Raw genomic sequence first — 20,299 nt, 5'->3', positions numbered from 1 at the left:
ATAGTAGAGTCTAGAGGGAACAAAGGCATGGATGAGGGTTTCAGCAGCAGATGGGCCGAGGCAGGGGCGGAGATGGGTGATATTATGGAGGTGGAGGTAGGCAGTCCTGGTGATGGAGTGGATATGTGGTCGGATCATATATATTGAGTCGCTCGGTAGCTTAGCAATTAAACAGTGATCTTCAGACTAATCCGATTGAACGAGTTTCTACCAGCTGGTCTAATACAAGTTTCATACTGAGCCTGTTTCTCAGTGAACGCGATGATTCACAGCTGTCAATGAACTGTGAAAAGAATTTCTTCTCCACCTATCACTTGTGCGGGGCTGTTTGAGGGTCCGTGTGTGTCTGTACGTGGATTGGTTCTCTCATACGGTTTCTCTCCCACGTTCTCCCCCAGTTCACCGAGGAGAAGCTGGGCCAGGCGGAGAAAACGGAGCTGGATGCCCACTTTGAGAACCTCCTGAGTCGTGCCGACAGCACCAAGAACTGGACAGAGAAGATCCTACGGCAGACGGAGGTCCTGCTGCAACCCAACCCAAGTAAGATCAATCGAAGGGGTTTGCTTGCAGCCCGACAATTTTGCTAGATTACTGCTTCCTGTTGGGCAATATTCCGAGTACGTTACAATCTTGTTGGGATCTGGCTGGAGTTGAACCTGACTGGGCAGGAGGTGAAGGGGATCGAAATGTAATTTTTTTTAATATGCCGTTGGTGGTTGTAACGTTTGACTCTGAGCTATAATCTGGTTCGACTCCACAAGCCCATACCTCATCTTTCCCAGTGACTACACTGCAAAAAGTATTTCATTGGCTGCGAAATGCATTGAGACGTCCTGAGGTTCTGAAAATGACGGACAGGAAAAGGCCCGCTGGTCCATCCAGCCTGTCCCGTATGAGTGCGATGCCTCGTGCGCCATAAAAGAGACGCTCCCCACCCACCCACCCACCCACCCGCAGCCATGTAGTCTCCTGGGAGAGGCGAGAAACCAGCGAAAAGCCCAGCCCAATTAGGTTAAAAAAAATCTGGAAAATTCCTCTCTGACCCCATTATGTGATTCAGTAGTGAAAGGTATGATATAAATCCAAGATGGTTTCCCCTTCCTTGATTTCCCCCCCCTTTCCCTTTGTGTTCAGCCCCGTCCCCGTTCCCTCGAGTAACTGGAAGCCTCCAAGAATTAGTTATTTAACATGTCAACGTTCTCCTGTTCACCCTCGTTCTCAACTCCTCCTGATCCTTTTGGGTTTTAACCGTCTCCCTGCCTAGTCTCTTGTTGCAATCTTGGAAGAATTTCTTCCATTGTTTTGCCCCTTCAGGTATGTCCCTTTTCAGGTTAGGAACATAGGAACAGGAGTAGGCCATTCAGCCCCTCGTGCCTGCTCCGCCATTTGATAAGATCATGGCTGATCTGTGATCTAACTCCATATACCTGCCTTTGGCCCATATCCCTTAACACCTTTGGTTGCCAAAAAGCTATCTATCTCAGATTTAAATTTAGCAATTGAGCTAGTATCAATTGCTGTTTGTGGAAGAGAGTTCCAAACTTCTACCACCCTTTATGTGTAGAAATGTTTTCTAATCTCTCTCCTGAAAGGTCTGGCTCTAATTTTTAGACTGTGCCCCCTACTCCGAGAGTCCCCAATCAGCGGAAATAGTTTCTCTCTCTCCATCCTATCTGTTCCCCTTAATATCTTATAAACTTCGATCAGATCACCCCTTAACCTTCGAAACTCTAGAGAATACAACCCCAATTTGTGTAATCTCTCTTCGTAATTTAACCCTTGAAGTCCGGATATCATTCCAGTAAACCTACGCTGCACTCCCTCCAAGGCCAATATGTCCTTCTGAAGGTGCTGTGCCCAGAACTGCTCTCCGTACTCCAGGTGCGGTCTAACCAGGGTTTTGTATAGCTGCAGCATAACTTCTGCCCCCTTGTACTCTAGTCCTCTAGATATAAAGGCCAGCATTCCATTAGCCTTATTGATTCTTTTCTGCACCTGTTCATGACACTTCAATGATCTATGTACCTGAACCCCTAAGTCTCTTTGGGCATCCACTGTTTTTAACTTTTTACCATTTAGAAAGTACCCTGTTCTATCCTTTTTTGATCCAAAGTGGATGACCTCACATTTGTCTACATTGAATTCCATTTGCCACAGTTTTGCCCATTCACCTAATCTATCAATATCCCTTTGTAATTTTATGTTTTCATCTACACTGCTTACAATGCCACCAATCTTTGTGTCGTCGGCAAATTTAGATATGAGACTTTCTATGCCTTCATCTAAGTCGTTAATAAATATTGTGAATAATTGAGGCCCCAAGACAGATTCCCTGTGGGACTCCACTAGTCACATCCTGCCAATGTGAGTACCTACCCATTATCCCTACTCTCTGTCGCCTTTCACTCAGCCAACTTCCTAACCAAGTCCGTACTTTTCCCTCGATTCCATGGGCTTCTATCTTAGCTAACAGTCTCTTATGTGAGACTTTATCAAATGCCTTCTGGAAGTCCGTATAAATAACTTCCATTGACATTCCCCTGTCCACTACTTTAGTCACCTCTTCAAAAAATTCAATCAGGTTTGTCAGGCACGACCTACCTTTCACAAATCCATGCTGGCTCTCTCTGATTAACTGAAAATTCTCAGTGTTCTGTCACCCTATCCTTAATTATAGACTCCAGCATTTTCCCCACAACAGATGTTAGGCTAACTGGTCTATAATTCCCTGGTTTCCCTCTCTCTCCTTTCTTTAAAAAGCGGAGTGACATGTACAATTTTCCAATCTAGAGAACTTTGAAAGATTATAGTTAGGGCATCTGCAATGTGCTCACCTACTTCCTTTAAAACCCTGGGATGGAAACCATCTGGTCCTGGGGATTTGTCACTCTTTAGTGCTATTATTTTCTTCATTACTGTTGCTTTACTTATGTTAATTTTATTGAGTCCCTGTCCCCGATTCAATATTAGTTTTCTTGGGATTTCCGGCATGCTATCCTCTTTTTCTACTGTAAATACTGACGCAAAGTAATTATTCAACATGTCTGCCATTTCCCCATTGTCAATGACAATATCCCCACTTTCAGTTTTTAAGGGGCCAACACTGCTCCTGACCACCCTCTTTTTCCTCATCTCACTATAAAAGTTCGTCGTATTGGTTTTGATATCCCTTGCAAGTTTTGTTTTGTAGCTCTTACTATCTGTTTTGTGACCCTTTGTTGATCTTTGTACCTTTCCCATTTGCCAGGATCTGTGCCATTTTTTGCCTTTTTGTATGCCCTTTCCTTATCTCTTATACTGTCCCTTACCTCTTTAGTTGTCCATGGCTGTTTTTTTTTGGCAAGTAGAGTTCTTGCCCCTCGGATATAAACCGGTTCTGTATCACGTTAAATGTTTCATCAGTCGTTTTACCCATTAACCGATTTGCCCAGTTTACTGTGGACAGTCTCTGTCTCATCCCATTGAAGTCGGCCTTACCCAAGTCTAGAATCTTAGCAGCTGACTCACTTTTTTTTCCCTTTCAAACACCAAGTTGAACTCTATCATGTTATGATCGCTATTGGATAGTTCTCTTTTTTTTGAGTTTACCCTACGGTCTCTATTTTAATTTTCCTGTTTATTCATTTGAAAGCTCTTCTGTTTACTTTGTCCCTCCAGCCCTACAACCCGCTGAGATCTCTCCAATTCTGGCCTATTGCACATCCCTGATTTTCCATTGGCGGCCATGCCTTCAGCTGCCTAGGCCCTAAGGTCTGGAATTCCCCCCCCCCACTTCCTTTGTTTTATTCCCCCCCCACCTTCCCTCGTTTATCTCCCTCTTACTCTCCGCCCCCCCCCCCCACCTTCCCGTGTTCCTCCCCTATTGTTGACTGGCCCTAGAAGTTTTGATCAAGCACCATTAGCCTGCTTATTGTGCAGACTGATGTAATATCGAAATGCACTTGTGCTTGAGCCTCTGTGTTGAAACAGTAGGATGTGGGTTTGTGTCTGTATCTACGCACACTGAATGTTGAATTTCAGCCGTACTGCCCTGAGGAGGCACTGAATAAAAGCCCGGCTTGGCCCCACCAGGAGGGAGAGAACCCCAAGGGGGGTAGTGGAGGAGTGGGGTGTATTAGTGTTCTACAGGATAAACCACTTACAGTTTTCTATCTCTGGTTTTTAATATGTAACAATGACCCTTTTAGATTTATGGTGCGGTCACTGCAGTCCTGAGTTCCCTGCACTCTAACTGGTGTCGTTTGCTCTGTATCTTTAACGATACAGTAATAGTTTGGTACTGAGCCCAACATTTTTCTTGAGACAACTCTATAAACCCTTCATTAGAACAGTCTGGTTTTGTAAATTGCCCTGTAATTTGGACCATTTTAGATCACAGGATAGATTTGGAAGAAGAGGGCTGTTTGATGCCAACTCAACATCCAGCTGTTGAGTCTGAAATCCTGGCCTCGACTACCCTTGTACGTTCCTGTTTGCCACAAGATGCACTTTCCAGGCACCTGTCCTCAGCTTGTCCTTCACAACCTTAACCCAGCCCGTCTGACACTTGGAGCCTTTGTTGCCTCTCTGTGCACTGTCTGTAGGGTCTGGGTGGTCCCTTTTTACATCGCCGTGACTACGGCTGTGCTCAGTAGCTCCTCCAGCCTGACCAGGGCCCTCCCCGTACAACTGCATCACAACCTGGAAACAAACGCTAAATACTGCGGGTGCTGGAAATAAGAACAGAAAATGCTGCAAACACTCGGCAGGTCAGGCAGCGTCTGTGGAGAGGTCATCCACCTGAAACGTTAACCCTACGTTTCTCTCTCCACTGATGCTGCCTGACCTGCTGATATTGGTGCCTTGCATTAGAGTGCTAATGGTGTGACTGATGGGGGAAATCTTCCTGCATCTCTTTCTGTCTCTGCAGGTCTGTTTTGATTTTTCTTTTTCTTTTGAGCCTCCCTCTTTGTGTGTTCTTCTCTGTCTTGACACACTGCATCTGGACAATAGTAATTTTATTTTCTGTTGTTTTTAAAAATAGACATAAGCTTGCTCTAGTTTATTTTCAGGACGGTAAATCTTCTTACATTTCTACATTATAGCAGTGACTGCACTTCAGAAGTACTTCATTGGCTGTAAAGCAGTTTGGGATGTCCTGAGGTCATGAAAGGCGCTATATAAATGCAAGACTTTCCTAAGCAATTTAAACTCTGACTTTCAGGGCCTGTTTAGACCACTCCTCCGCAGAGAGAGTACGTGACCGAGCAGTTCAGCGGCTAAACCTCGCGCTGCTCCAAACCCCAGGTTGCTTGTGAGCAACGCCACAGGGGATCAGCTGTTCGTGCAAGAAGGAAAGGATGTGCAAAAATAAACTCTGACCAGTTTTAAATATTTTGTGGTACTCTGGTTTTTAGTTGCGAAGCTGGAAAAAAAAAACAACCAAAAGAAACTGAGATAGACATTCTGATCTGACCTGGTGGAATTTTTATGTCGTACTGGTAAGTCTGGGACGTTATTTTTGTTTGTTATCATTCTCCTCACTGTATCATTCCTGAGCCATAAAGGCAGGAAAATGACTCTCTCCAGGCCTTGCTGATGGTGCTGTATGGCTGGTTGCTGTGAGTTGCAGGGTGACTGGGCCAAGTTACTTTTTTTCTCCTCCTTGTAGGTTAGAGTCTATTCTGAAACCTGTGACTTCCATCACCTAGAAGGACAAGGACAAACACAAGGGCTGTCCACAAAAAGCAGGACAAATCCAATCCGGCCAATTACCGCCCCATCAGTCACTCTCAATAATCAGCAAAGTGATGGAAGGTGTCGTCGACAGTGCTATCAAGCGGCACTTACTCACCAATAACCTGCTCACCGATGCTCAGTTGGGTTCCACCAGGACCACTCGGCTCCAGACCTCATTACAGCCTTGGTCCAAACATGGACAAAAGAACTGAATTCCAGAGGTGAGGTGAGAGTGACTGCCCTTGACATCAAGGCAGCATTTGACCAAGTGTGGCACCAAAGAGCCCTAGTAAAATTGAAGTCAGTGGGAATCAGGGGGAAAACTCTCCAGTGGCTGGAGTCATACCTAGCACAAAGGAAGATGATAGTGGTTGTTGGAGGCCAATCATCTCAGCCCCAGGACATTGCTGCAGGAGTTCCTCAGGGCAGTGTCCTAGGCCCAACCATCTTCAGCTGCTTCATCAATGACCTTCCCTCCATCATAAGGTCAGAAATGGGGATGTTCGCTGATGATTGCACAGTGTTCAGTTCCATTCACAACTCCTCAGATAGTGAAGCAGTCCGTGCCCGCATGCAGCAAGACCTGGACAACATCCAGGCTTGGGCTGATAAGTGGCAAGTAACATTCGCGCCAGACAAGTGCCAGGCAATGACCATCTCCAACAAGAGAGAGTCTAACCACCTCCCATTGACATTCAACGGCATTAATATCGCTGAATCCCCCACCATCAACATCCTGGGGATCACCATTGACCAGAAACTTAACTGGATCAGCCACATAAATACTGTGGCTACAAGAGCAGGTCAGAGGCTGGGTATTCTGCAGCGAGTGACTCAGCTCCTGACTCCCCAAAGCCTTTCCACCACTTACAAGGCACAAGTCAGGAGTGTGATGGTATACTCTCCACTTGCCTGGATGAGTGCAGCTCCAACAACACTCAAGAAGCTCGACACCATCCAGGACAAAGCAGCCCGCTTGATTGGCACTCCCTTCACCACCGGCGCACCATGGCTGCAGTGTGTACCATCCAAGGCTTCTTCGACAGCACCTCCCAAACCCACGAACTCTACCACCTAGAAGGACAAGGGCAGCAGGTACATGGGCACAACACCACCTGCACGTTCCCCTCCAAGTCACACACCATCCCGACTTGGAAATATATCGCCGTTCCTTCATCGTCGCTGGGTCAAAATCCTGGAACTCCCTTCCTAACAGCACTGTGGGAACTCCTTCACCACACGGACTGCAGCGGTTCAAGAAGGCGGCTCACCACCACCTTCTCGAGGGCAATTAAGGATGGGCAATAAATGCTGGCTTTGCCAGCGACGCCCACGTCCCATGAATGAATGAATTAAAAAAAATAGCAGGTGCATGGGAACACCATCACCTCCAAGTTCCCCTCTGAATCACACACCATCCTGACTTGGACATTATATCGCTATTCCTTCATTGTCACTGGGTCAAAATTCTGGAACTCTCGACCTAACAGCACTGTGGGAGAACCTTCACCACCTGCAGCGGTTCAAGAAGGCGGCTCACCACCACCTTCTCAAGGGGCAACAAGGGATGGGCAATAAATGCTGGCCTTGCCAGCGAGCCCAAGACCTGAGAATTAATTTTTAAAAATTCAACAATTGCATAGTGTTTTTGAAATGCATAGGAGTTTTGGTCACTTTACACTGTCTCATTAACCTCTGCCAGTACAGCACAGACCTACAATGTGGAGTCCTGCTGTGCCACTAACCAGACTTAGGGTAATGCTGCCTTATATATCACATAGAATTACATAGAATTTACAGCACAGAAACAGGCCATTCGGCCCAACTGGTCTATGCTTCACATAAACCTCCTAGCTTCCCTTTAAAGGCATCTGTGCTATTCGTCTCAACTACTCCTGGTGGTAAGTAGCTCCTCTTAAAGACAGCCCCTTCAATCCTACCCTCGGCAGGGCTTTTTCTTCTGCTCCGACCTTCTGTGTGGGCCTGTCTTTAAATCCGTGCCATCATGATTAGTTGGCTCCTGACTGTGTTTAGACCTTTTCTTTCCAAATTAAGTTGCAAAGTGACCTTTTCTGGAGCTGTCACTTTGGCCTGCACATTAGCGATGCACAATGGGAGCATTGTGACCTGTCCCCTGGAGAGCGCGGTGGTGTGCCGTCAGCCTGCTGAAAGGCGATCAGTCTGGTGGAGCTGATAAGTTCATTTGACCCTTTCCGTGCTCCCAATAAATTGAGGTTGTTTACCAGTTGCTTGGGGCCGCACTGGGATCTGGAGCCCGCTGGTTCTGTTGAGCTGCTAACCAGGCCTGCTGCTCGTTACTCCCTGTGAGGCAAGAAATCCAAACAGTTCCTGAGGTCAATTGGAAACTAATTATTGCTAGTGGTTCTCCTGTGGCTTTGAAAGAAAGAATTTGCATTTCTATTGCGCCTTTCAGGACGTCCCAAAGCGCTTTACAGCCAATGAAGTACTTTTGAAGTGTAGTCACTGTTGTAAGGAAACGCAGCAGCCAATTTGCGCACAGCAAGATCCCACAAACAGCAATGTGATAATGATCAGGTAATCCATTTTAGTGATGTTGGTTGAGGCATAAAATATTGACCAGGACACTGGGGGAGAACCCCCCCCTACTCTTCGAATAGTCCAGTGGGATCTTTTATATCCACCTTAGAGGGCAGAGGGGGCCTCGGTTAACGTCTCATCCAAAAGATGGCACCTCCGACAGTGCAGCACTCCCTCAGTACTGGCACCGGGAGTGTCAGCTTAGATTATGGGCTCAAGTCTGTGGAATGAGAGACCACAAAGTCAGATGAATTTCGCTCTGAGCAGTAGTAACACTGTAGGTATAAGTGTGGGGACCTGAAACTTCTGGGGCTTGCGAAGCTCCGCCAAGTGGTAGGACTCTGTAACTTCAGGCGTGACCATGTCGCAGACTAGGAATGCCCAAATACGGAGTGTGTGACATAAATAGCAAATGTAAAATAGTACAGATTGTTGAAAGTTTATTTTAAATTGACAGTTGCTTGACTGCTTTAATTGTTTTCTTAACAAACTCAGAAAAAATAGCAGGAACTGAGTGTGTGGGCATCCTCTTAAAATATATAATTTTAAAAAAAATAGATTTGTTCAGTTGCGATTTGTTATATTGCGCAAAGAGTGGTCATATTAACTTTTTTTTTACATTAGTAGATGCTGCACACCTGAATCTTTCATCTTCCGGTAATTGGCAAAAAAGCCAGAGGGGGAGGAGATGAGGAGAATATTTTATGCAGCGAGTTGTTCTGATCTGGAATTCGCTGCCTGAAAGGGCAGTGGAAGCAGATTCAATAATAACTTTCAAAGGGGAATCGGATAAATTTTGCAGGACTATGGGGAAAGAGCGGGGGGAGGTGGGACTAATTGGATAGCTCTTTCAAAGAGCCGGTGCAGGGACGATGGGCTGAATGGCCTCCTGTGCTGTACGATTCTCTGTGCTATAATCTGCCATCCTCCGCAGTGAGTGAGCCTGCAGCGGTGGAAGAAATGCTCTCTGTTATCGGATCATGTTGCTGTTAGCAGGTTGTAGGCAGCCTGTTTAACAAGTAGATTATGTATAAAGGAAGCTCCCAGTTGTAATTATCCATAAATGCACAGTGCCGTACCTTCTGTGGTTCACGTTGGGAGCCAGTGTTACTGATGCGATCTCCCCATTCCAGCTTTCTGCCCTGTTCTCCGCCATAGTCTTGGGGATGGGAAGATCTATGGTGCCGTCTTTCAGATGAGACGTTAAACCGACGTCTGCCCCCTCAGGTGGACGTAAAAGAATCTCGCTGCACTATTTCGAAGGAGAGCAGGGGAGTTCTCCCTGGTGTCCTGGCCAATATTTATCCCTCAACCGTCATCACTAAAACAGACTATTTGGTCATTATCACATTGCTGTTTGTGGGACCTTGCTGTGCGCAAATTGGCTCCCTCCATTACAACAGTGACTACACTTCAAAAAAGTACTTCATTGGCTGTAAAGTGCTTTGGGACGTCCTGAGGTCGTGAAAGGCGTTATATAAATGCAAGGTTTTTCTTTAATTTGTGAAGGAGTCTCTTGCAAAGCTTAATCAAGTGCGTTTGGAAGCTCAGATATTTTGTTCTGTGTCTTTTCCCTGTATATTTTTGATCTTTCCTCTTTTGGGGGGGGTAGAAATTGAGGTTGATCAGACCAGATCTACCCCTTAATGTCATGTTGGTTGTCATTTATTAAATTATTCTCATGCAGATAATCTTCCATTCTAATTTCAATTATTGATTTCATTCATTTTTCAATTGTTGAGGTCAGGGTCTGTGGTTACCAAGTATCGTTCTGTTGCCCTTCTTGAATATGGAAACTTTATTTGCCTATTTTCAGTCTGTCAGACCCCTCTGCAGCATTTGACTCCCTCAAATGAATCGCCAGTAATTCACAAATCTCCTCCCTTGTCTTTCAAAGTTCCCCTGGGATATAGTTACATAGAATTTACAGCACAGACAAAGGCCATTCGGCCCAACTGGTCCATGCTGGTGTTTATGCTCCATATGAGCCTCCTCTCACCCTCTTCATCTCACCCGAACAGCATATCCTTCTGTTCCTTTCTCCCTCGTGTGTTTATCTCGCTTCCCTTTAAATGCATCTGTGCTATTCGTCTCAATCACTCCTTGTGGTAGTGAGTTCCACATTCTCACCACTCTCTGGGCAAAGAAGTTTCTTCTGAATTCCTTATTGGATTTATTAGTGACTATCTTATATTTATGACCTCTAGTTCTGGTCTCCCCCACAATTGGAAACATTTTCTCTACGTCTATCCTATCAAACCCTTTCATAATTTTAAAGACCTCTATTTGGCCTGAGCGAACCTTTCAGCGATGTAACATTTTTTAATTTTATTCTGTGTGTGTTGCCGTTTTGAAGTCCTAACCTAGTAATTTTAAGTTGTGTAACTTGTTTCTACTGAGCAGGGAAAAAAAATAAGAATAATTGTGTACGGTTTTAATTGGTTACTAATTTATTTTAAGTCATCTTATGGCATAAAAGGGAATTGGATATATACTTGAAAAGGAAAAAATTTGCAGGGCTATGAGGAAAGAAGAGTGGGGCTAATTGGAAAGCTCCAAGAGCTGGCACAGGCACAATGGGCCGAATGGCCTCCTGTGTTGTAAGATTCAATTATTTAAAAATATGCATAATACAGTTTACAGAAATTGTTTTTGCAATTTTGGGTGGCCTGTAGCTGGTACCTCTGAGGGTGGGGGCTGTGGGGGGGCTGTCCCTCTGCCTCCCCCCCCAGGGCTTCAGAGAGAGAAATGCTTCACAGATAAAACTATTTTGGATTATTTTCAAAAGGCCGGCAAGGAAGGAGCTGAAGAGTTTTGAGAAGTGGTGAGGATTGTGTGTTGTGGCAGAGGAGTGAAGCTGTATCTCTCGCTCTCTCGCTCTCAGCAGGTGAGACTCCCATCACGGTCCTCCCACACCTTTGAGGAGCCGTGCTCGAGACCCGGGAGCAGGTTTGCCTGTCTGTTCTCTCAGCAGGTGATGGCGCTTATCTCAGTCAGGAAACGGGAGAGGGGAAAACCCGCAGAATGTTTTTGTGAGGATAATAATGGGGCAGACAGTTCTAGTGCTCTGATTTTGTAACCATGACGACCACCCTTTAGCCGGTGTAGAGTATTGCGTGTGAGTAATGAGCAGTAAGAATGTGTGGAACAAATGGGTAAAATAGACTTAATGTTGCACTTATCTCAAAGTAATCTGCACTGTACCAGCAGAAAGATTAACTTTCCGTTCCAAGTCTATTAATCATTTAACGCTATACAGACAATTAGAGTTCAAAATTGTAAAAATGGAACGCACTAGATTACTGATAAGGTTGACAAAGTGCACATATTTTTAATTTACTACTTTTTAATTGTGGATGAACATACCAAGTGTCTTCACTTCTGTGAATGAAGTGGCAGTGCGAGGCTGCCAATGTGTTATTTACTTCATTCCTAATCGAGATTTGGCGATTTCTTTAGATGATCCGTGCACATTATCTCTGGCTGACATCAAAGTTTTTCCCTCATCCGTGCTTTTATTACCTCCAGACTCGACTATTCCAATGCTCTCCTGGCCGGCCTCCCACCTTCTGCCCTCTGTAAACTTCAGCTTGTCCAAAACTCCTCTGCCTGTACCTCAAGTCCCGTTCACCCATCACACCCTGTGTTCACTGACCTACATTGGCTCCCAGTCCAGCAACGCCTCAGTTTTAAAATTCTCATCCTCGTGTTCAAATCTCTCCATGGCCTCGCCTCCTCCAGCCCTACAACCCCCTCCAGTCCTCCAATTCTGGCCTCTTGTCCATCCGCGATTTCCTTCGCCCCACCATTGGCGGCCATGCCTTCAGTTGCCTAGGCTCTGGAAACCCCTCTTAAAACTATCTCTTTAACTAAACTTTTGGTCACCTGTCCTAATATCTCTTTGTGTCCCGGGGGCGGAGGGTAACAAACTGCTGCCGGAGGGTTTTATTCCAATCAAATGCTTCCTCCTTGTTGCATTACATGTTTCAGACACTTTTACTATCCATGTTACCAGCGAACATTTTCACCTGTCGCCAACTTTCATTCCCACTCCAGCCCCCACTAATTGCTGTCTTTGTATCTCTTCTATAGGAACCTTTCCCCTGTGTGGAACGTCTGTTAGACATGCTTTTATATGTACTGGTTCGTGAGCTTTGTTGACGCTAAGCTGATTCCTTTTTGAGTCTGTGTTATATTGAGGCGGGGTCGACCAGTTGCTTGCTGTTGATCCGAGAATGTTCCTGGGCCGCGATTGTTTGTCTCTGATCACTGATTTACATGGAATCTACAGCACAGAAACAGGCCATTCGGCCCAACTGGTCCATGCTGGACTTTATGTTCCACACGAGCCTCCTCCCACCCTACTTCATCTAACTCTATCACCATAACCTTCTATTCCTTTCTCCCTCATGTGTTTATCTAGCCTCCCCTTAAATGCACCTATACTATTCGCCTCAACTACTCCTTGTGGGAGCGAGTTCCACATTCTCACCGCTCTCTGGGTAAAGAAGTTTCTCCTGAATTCCCTATTGGATTTATTAGTAACTATCTTATGATCCCTAGTTTTGGACTCCCCCGCAAATGGAAATATCTTCTCCACGTCTACCCTATCAAACCCTTTCATAATTTTCTTTGCTTCTATTAGGTTATCCCTCAGCCTTCTTTTCTAGAGAAAAGAAAGCCAACCTGTTCAGTCTTTCCTGAAAGTTATAAACTGGGGTTGTTCTCCTTAGAACAGAGAAGGTGAAGGGGAGATTTAATCGAGGTGTTCAAAATCATGAAGGGTTTTGATGGAGTAAATAAGGAGAAACTGTTTCCAGTGGCAGAAGAGTGGGTAATCAGAGGACACAGATTTAAGGTAATTGGAAAAAGAACCGGAGAAGACATGAGAATTTTTTTATGCAGCGAGTTGTTCTGATCTGGAATGGGCTGCCTGAAAGGGCGGTGGAAGCAGATTCAATCAAACTTTCAAAAGGGAATTGGATAAATACTTGAAAAGGAAAAATTTGGATGGTTATGGGGAAAGAGCAGGGGGAGTGGGACTAATTGGAAAACTCTTTCAGAAAGCCAGCACAAGCACGATGGGCCAAATGGCCTCCGTCTCTGTGCCGTATCATTCGGTGATTGTGGGTTTCCTTGGGTAGATGGGATGTTGCTAACACTGGTCGTCTGTCTGGTGTTGGGATGTTGGAGGGGGTGTTGGGAAACGCTCTCCGAACATGAAGCAGGTTAACGAGCCTGGGCTAATCCGGTCTCTCTTACTCCATCCAGGTGCTCGAATTGAAGAATTTCTTTATGAAAAGCTCGACCGGAAGATTCCCTCACGGATCACCAATGGCGAACTGTTGGGCCAGTACATGATCGATGCAGCAAGTGAATTTGGACCTGGAACCCCTTATGGTGAGCCCTCGAAGGCAATTAATAACATTTTAAAAAATAACAGGCGAGAACTTGCATTTACATACTGCCTTTCACAACCTCACGACATCCCAAAACACTTTATTTCGAAGAAGAGCAATTGGCTCTAATGTCTGTGGGATCGTTTACATTCGGACGGGGCCTCGGTTTAACATCTCATCCGAAAGACGGCACTCCCTCAGTACTGCACTGGGAGTGTCAGCTTGGATTATGTGCTCAAGTCTCTGGAGTGGGACTTGAACCCACAACCTTCTGACTCAGAGGCGAGAGTGCTGCCCACTGAGCCCCAGCTGACATTACTAGCTGAAACGAGGTTCTAAATGATCCTGTGCTACCTTTTTTTGAAATAGATACAGCACTTGGTGTGCTGTATTAAATTATGAGGACAGGTTGCATAGACTAGGCTTGTGTTCCCTCCAGTATAGATGATTAAGGGGTGATCTAATTGAGGTGTTTAAGATGATTAAAGGATTTGATAGGGTAGATAGAGAGAAACTATTTCTTCTGGTGGGGGGAGTCCAGTAAAAGGGGACATAACCTTAAAATTAGAGCCAGACCATTCAGGGGTGATGTCAGGAAACATTTCTTCACACAAAGGGGAGTGGAAATCTGGAACTCTCTTCCCCCAAAAAGCTGTTGAGGCTGGGGGTCAATTGAAAATTTCAAGACTGAGATTGATAGAATTTTGTTAGGTAAGGGTATGAGGGGATATGGAACCAAGGTGGGTAGGTTGAGGTACAGGTCAGCCATGATCTAATTGAATGGTGGAACAGGCTCGAGGGGCTGAATGGCCTCCTCCCGTTCCTGTCTGTGTTATTTAACACTACAAGGCCTTCCTGCGGTGAAACAATTGTAACGTATAGTGGGCTGGGGATGTGAGTGTGTGCAAGAGGGTTCCAGATTCTGACACACTCCACCATCGGGCTCAAATACTCAGTGTGGGACATGGTGCCCAGAGACTATTTTTTTTTGATCTTGTTAGCGTGGATTTTGGACTGTTGAATTAAAGGCAACGATGAAGTGACTAAGGGGTACATGACAGTGGTATTTACCCTAAAACCACATTGAAATGCGCTTTGTGTAGATTAGACTAACCTTAATTAAAGGCTTAAATATAACGCTTGACTACTAATAAAATGGACACTATTAAAACAAAAGTACCGGAAGTTGATTTACGATGTGTATTGTCTGATCATACAACCTAGAACCGAACCCCATGGGAGGAAACACATTATGTGGTTTTAGGGTAAATACCACTGTCATGTACCCCTTAGTCACTTCATCGTTGCCTTTAATTCAACAGTCCAAAATCCACGCTAACAATCTTTTAGGAAATAATTGATTGCGAATCCCACTCGAGCTCAACTCAATCCCGGGGCCTTTAGAGCTGAATGTGACACAGATTGGAATTGATAAATGATTGATTTTGAATTAGCCAGTTCTGGCCAGCCGAGGACCATTGTTTGACAGTGTCGGAGGATACTCTGTTCGAGCCAAGACACAGCTCTCTGTCTGGCACCCTCTCTGACTGGCTCCTCTCCAGCCTCATCGTTTAGTTTTGGATTCTAGCATTTATTAACATTCTTCTCAGGAAACTAATTTAGCTTACTGATGTAGACAACCCCATTTGCAAAACTGAGCAATTTCATTAGACATGTTCTAATCTCTGACTCATTAAACTCCCTAATGGTAAACGAGGGGTATGTCTGCTCTGTGCTGAGGAGCTTTTCTCCCCTCCTTCCTGGTTGTCTCTAGAGCACTGAAAGAGTTCTTGTAACGTATCTAATCCGTCTCCATTCTTCCCCACCACAAGGCATTTTCTTCTTGATGGAGGCAGTTCAAAACTAGAGGTCATAAATATAAAATAGTCGTTACTAAATCCAATAGGGAATTCAGGAGAAACTTCTTTACCCAGAGAGTGGTGAGAATGTGGAACTCGCTATCACACGGAGTGATTGAGGCAAATAGCATAGAAGCCTTTAAGCTAGATAAACACATGAGGGAGAAAGGAATAGAAGGACATGGTGATAGGGTGAGATAAAGTAGAGATGGAGGAGGCTGGTGTGGAGTATAAACGCCAGCATAGACCAGTTGGGCCGAATGGCCTGTTTCTGTGCTGTAGTTTCGATGTGACTGGGTTCAATTGCTCTCTGGTACCATTATTCAAGCAAGCAGTGACTGAGTATCAGCATGTTATTTGGCTATGGGAGGCATCCCAACTAGCCTGATGCTGTCTGTGTCCCTGGATGCACATTTCCCAGCAGGGGTTAATGGGGGACTCCCATGTCCTTCACTGCTGCCTGTGCCGGAGCAGTTAGTATGGCTGTTGGCTGAGGGATAAATATTGGCCCAGGACACCGGGGACAGCTCTTCTTCGAATAGCGGCCGTGAGATCTTTCACATCCGCCTGAGGGGGCAGACAGGGCCTCGGTTTAACGTCTCATCCGAAAGTCGGCACCTCCGACAGCGCAGCACTCCCTCAGCACTGCAGCCCAGGTATTTATGTTCAAGTCTCGGGAGTGGGACTCAAACCCACGACCTTCTGACCTACCACTGAGCCACGGCTGACACCTTACCTTGTGGGCTTGAGGGTTGGGGTATGGCGCCTCTTGAGTTTGCCCACGTGCCCGTGGCCTTCACTGTCGCTGGCACTGGGCTGGAACGCTGGTCCATGTTAAGATACTGCGATTTGCTGGATTGGGGGAAAGAGATAAAGACCAATTTATATAAACTGGTATTTCTTTTTTGTGTTTCTTATCCACAGCAAGTCTGCCTCCTGGCTGCTAAACTGTCATCAGTGTTGTCATCTCTGTGGGAGTCTGTAATCTGCTCATGGGTGCAGGAGCTGAAAAAGTGTTGCTGCGAATGGGGCATTGATCACACACCAGCTGGTCTGGGGGGGGGGCTTCTGAGCCGGGTGTCTGGAGCTGCTGGACAAGGGGCTTTGGGGGGTGGGGGACGCTGGACTAGGGGCTCTGGTGGGGGGGGGGTGGGGCTGGACCAGAGGTCTGGGGGGAGGGGGAGGGAGAGGAAGGTGTGCTGGACCAGGGGTCTGGGGGGAGGGGGAGGGAGGTGTGCTGGACCAGGGGTCTGGGGGGAGGGGGAGGGGGGTGTGCTGGACTGCAGAGAGGGGGAGGGGGAGGGAGGTGTGCTGGACCAGGGGTCTGGGGGGAGGGGGAGGGGGGTGTGCTGGACTGGGGAGAGGGGGAGGGGGAGGGAGGTGTGCTGGACCAGGGGTCTGGGGGGAGGGGGAGGGGGAGGGGGGTGTGCTGGACCAGGGGTCTGGGGGGAGGGGGAGGGGGAGGGGGGTGTGCTGGACCAGGGGTCTGGGGGGAGGGTGGTCCGCTGGACCAGGGGTCTGGGGGGAGGGGGCGGGGGGTCCGCTGGACCAGAGGTCTGGGGGGAGGGGGGTCCGCTGGACCAGGGGTCTGGGGGGAGCGGGAGGGGGTCCGCTGGACCAGGGGTCTGGGGGGGAGGGGGATCATCACTGGACCAGGGGTCTTGTGGGGGGGGGGTCGTCACTGGACTAGGGTTCTGTGGGGTGGGGGTGCGGTAACTGGACTAGGGGTCTGGGGCGGCCACTGGTCCTGGGTCTGGGGCGGGGGGTGGTCACTGGACTGGGGGTCTGGGACACTCGGCAAACTGAGATGTGACTCAGGAAACCGTTGATAATTCCGGACTCTCTGATTCCACAGCCAGGGGATGGAATTCTTAATCATCTTGCTTAAGTAATAAAAGAAAATTAAATCTGTGGCAGTTAAAGGGAATGTTCCATGTAGAAATGTGTCGAATAGGCCTGTAATTCTCATGTTTTTATCAAGCACCTACATTCTGTATTATTTTCTTGTGCTATTTTCCTTCACGATAAACTCAAAAGCCATGGAAAGAATATAATCTTTTTCCTTTTTTTTAATTCATTCTCTTGCTAGTGTCTTGTCTCCTCAAATTATAAAATCTTTTCCCTGTTTTCTTACTGTAGCCTCTTTAGTCGACTTCACCACAGGGCACTTTTATTAATAAACGCCTTAATAATTTACAGTGGGAAATGCGTGTAGCTGTCAGATTGTTAATGTATGACAAATATGGAAAGCATCGAAGTGTGTTTGTCCACTCTCCTCTCCCTCCCCCACCGTGTACTCACTTTCTAATCTCCACTGTGTCATTGCGAGGAGATCCTTAGCATTTCCCCACAGGGAGGGAGTCAGACAGTGGCTCCGCCCGCTCCTGTGCAGCCCTGAGCAGCCAACTGTACGGTGGCAGTGGGGGAAGGGCGGAAGCAGCTCTCCAACTCCTCCTCCCGCCCAGGGTAAGGGTGTCCCCGTGAGACACGATTTTAATTTGCAAGACCTAGATCAGTTTCTCCCTTTCCCGGCGGTCATGTGAACAAGCCGCCCTTCCACAAAAGACTAACGTGATTTTCATCGCCCCACCATTGGCGGCCGTGCCTTCAGCTGCCTCGGCCCTAAGTTCTGGAATTCCCTCCCTAAACCTCTCCGCCTCTCCTCCTTTAAGACGCTCCTTAAAACCTACCTCTTTGACCGAGCTTTTGGTCACCTGTCCCAATATCTCTTTATGTGCCTCGATGTCACATTTTGTTTGATCGTCGCTGGGAAGCGCCTTGGGATGTTTTACTACGTTAAAGGCACTATATAAATGCAAGTTGTTGCAGAGAAATTGCTGAGGTAATGAATGTAGATCAATTTGATTCAAAGGAACAATCTTTTTATTGTTGCAAGATATCTGTAGGCTTGTAAAGTATTTAAACATTCCCAGCAGTAGCTGAAAATTCGACACCATTTGCTTTGGGAGGATTGTGTAGTACTTTTTTTTTCCCCTTGTGCATTCTTTCCAACCCCCTCAATGTTTATGCCGGACGAAATATTAAGGGTCGACTCTTAACTGTGTCGTTTTAGTAAGTCTTTTTCTGTAGGGGGTGATTTTACTATTGATGTTCACATTGCACCTGCTCTTTGCTGAATTATTGATGACTGGGTGCTGGTGAGGGCACTTTGACTCTAGGCTAGAGGCTGGAAAGAAATCAGCCAGGGTGACCCCTCCTGATTGCTGTCAATTAACCCCTGTCGCAAAACACATGTTTTACGAGAACAGTACTGGACTTGGCTGTAATAACCCAGTCACAAATCCCACTGGCACTTGCTGTCCAATGGAGACTCTTAATGAGGTCCTTCCGAGGGGTCTCCTGACACCTGTTGAGTTCAGGAGAGGGGGAGCCAAATGAGGAATTGCTTTAATATTGTGTCGGAGAAGTTGGATTTTAACAGACAATCCAATTTAATCGTTTTTTTCTTTAAATGAAAAAGCAAATTCTTTATGAATTGCCCAAGGGGTGATGACCAATTTAGAGTCTGAGCCAGAAAACATTATCTTAACATATGTTGTTGAGGAAAAAGGAATAATACCCGTATAGAATAAACATAAAGAAAAATCTAGGCAATGTATGACGCTGTTACATAAGAAAGAAATAGGAGCAGGAGTCGGCCATACGGCCCCTCGAGCCTGCTCCGCCATTCAATAAGATCATGGCTGATCTTCAACCTCAACTCCACTTTCCCACTCGATCCCCATATCCCTTGATTCCCCTAGAGTCCAAAAATCTATCGATCTCAGCCTTGAATACACTCAACGACTGAGCACCCACAGCCCTCTGGGGTCAGAGAATTCCAAATATTCACAGCCCTCTGAGTGAAGAAATTCCTCCTCGTCTCAGTCTTAAATGGCCGTCCTCTTATCCTGAGAGTATGTCCCTTAGTTCTAGACTCCAGTCAGGGGAAGCTACCTCTCAGCATCTATCCTGTCTAGCCACCTCAGAATCTTGTATGTTTCAATGAGATCACCTCTTATTCTTTTAAACTCCAGAGAGTAAAGGCCCATTCTACTCAATCTCTCCTCATGGGACAACCCTCTCATCCCAGGAATCAATCTAGTGAACCTATGTATTCTGGGATTACATAGATATAGATAGAAATTACAACACTGAAACAGGCCATTTGGCCCAACTGGTCGATACCGGTGTTTGTGCTCCACAAGCCTCCTCCCACCTTACTTCATCTAACCTTATCGGCATATCGCTCTCTTCCTTTCTCCCTCATGTGTTTATCTAGCTTCCCCGTAAATGCATAGAAACATAGAAAATAGGAGCAAGAGTAGGGCATTTGGCCCTTCGGGCCTGCTCCGCCATTCAAAATGATCATGGCTGATCGTCTAACTCAGTACCCTGTTCCCAAATCTATGCTAGTCGCCTCAACTACTCCATGTGGTAGCAAGTTCCACATTCTAATCACTCTCTGAGTAAAGAAGTTTCTCCTGATCAGAGAGTTCTCCTGGCCAACATTCTTCCCCCAGGCAAAACCATTGAAAAAAGTATACGTTAACTGGTTGGTGCTGTTGTGGGATCTTGCTCTGCACAAAATGGCTGCTATGTTCTTTGTAAAATGGTTTCAATTTTTAAAAAAATCTTACTATAAAGTTTCATATGTGGTTCAGTTAAGAGCTGTTACAGTCTTGGTTTTTGCCGAAGAACTTTAATGAGGATACAAAAATGAAATTGAAAAACCTAAAATGTTGCTCCCACTCTTGCCTCTTG

At 46.2% G+C, this 20,299-nt stretch overlaps 1 protein-coding gene across 1 annotated transcript; it reads left to right on the top strand.

The window, feature by feature from the left end:
* The first annotated feature begins 72 nt into the window (after positions 1 to 72).
* Positions 73 to 16,563, top strand: LOC137308576 (endophilin-B2-like). The gene is made up of 4 exons (XM_067977191.1): positions 73 to 96; positions 399 to 540; positions 13,549 to 13,677; positions 16,460 to 16,563. Exons 1-4 carry the CDS (start codon positions 73 to 75, stop codon positions 16,480 to 16,482), a joined length of 318 nt encoding a protein of 105 aa, XP_067833292.1. The 3' UTR covers positions 16,483 to 16,563.
* The last annotated feature ends 3,736 nt before the right edge of the window (positions 16,564 to 20,299 follow it).

Source organism: Heptranchias perlo, unplaced genomic scaffold (assembly GCF_035084215.1).
Source record: "Heptranchias perlo isolate sHepPer1 unplaced genomic scaffold, sHepPer1.hap1 HAP1_SCAFFOLD_1339, whole genome shotgun sequence".
Lineage (NCBI taxonomy): Eukaryota > Metazoa > Chordata > Chondrichthyes > Hexanchiformes > Hexanchidae > Heptranchias > Heptranchias perlo.
Note: the sequence above shows the minus strand (reverse complement) of the source record. Positions and strands in the feature narration are given on the sequence as shown.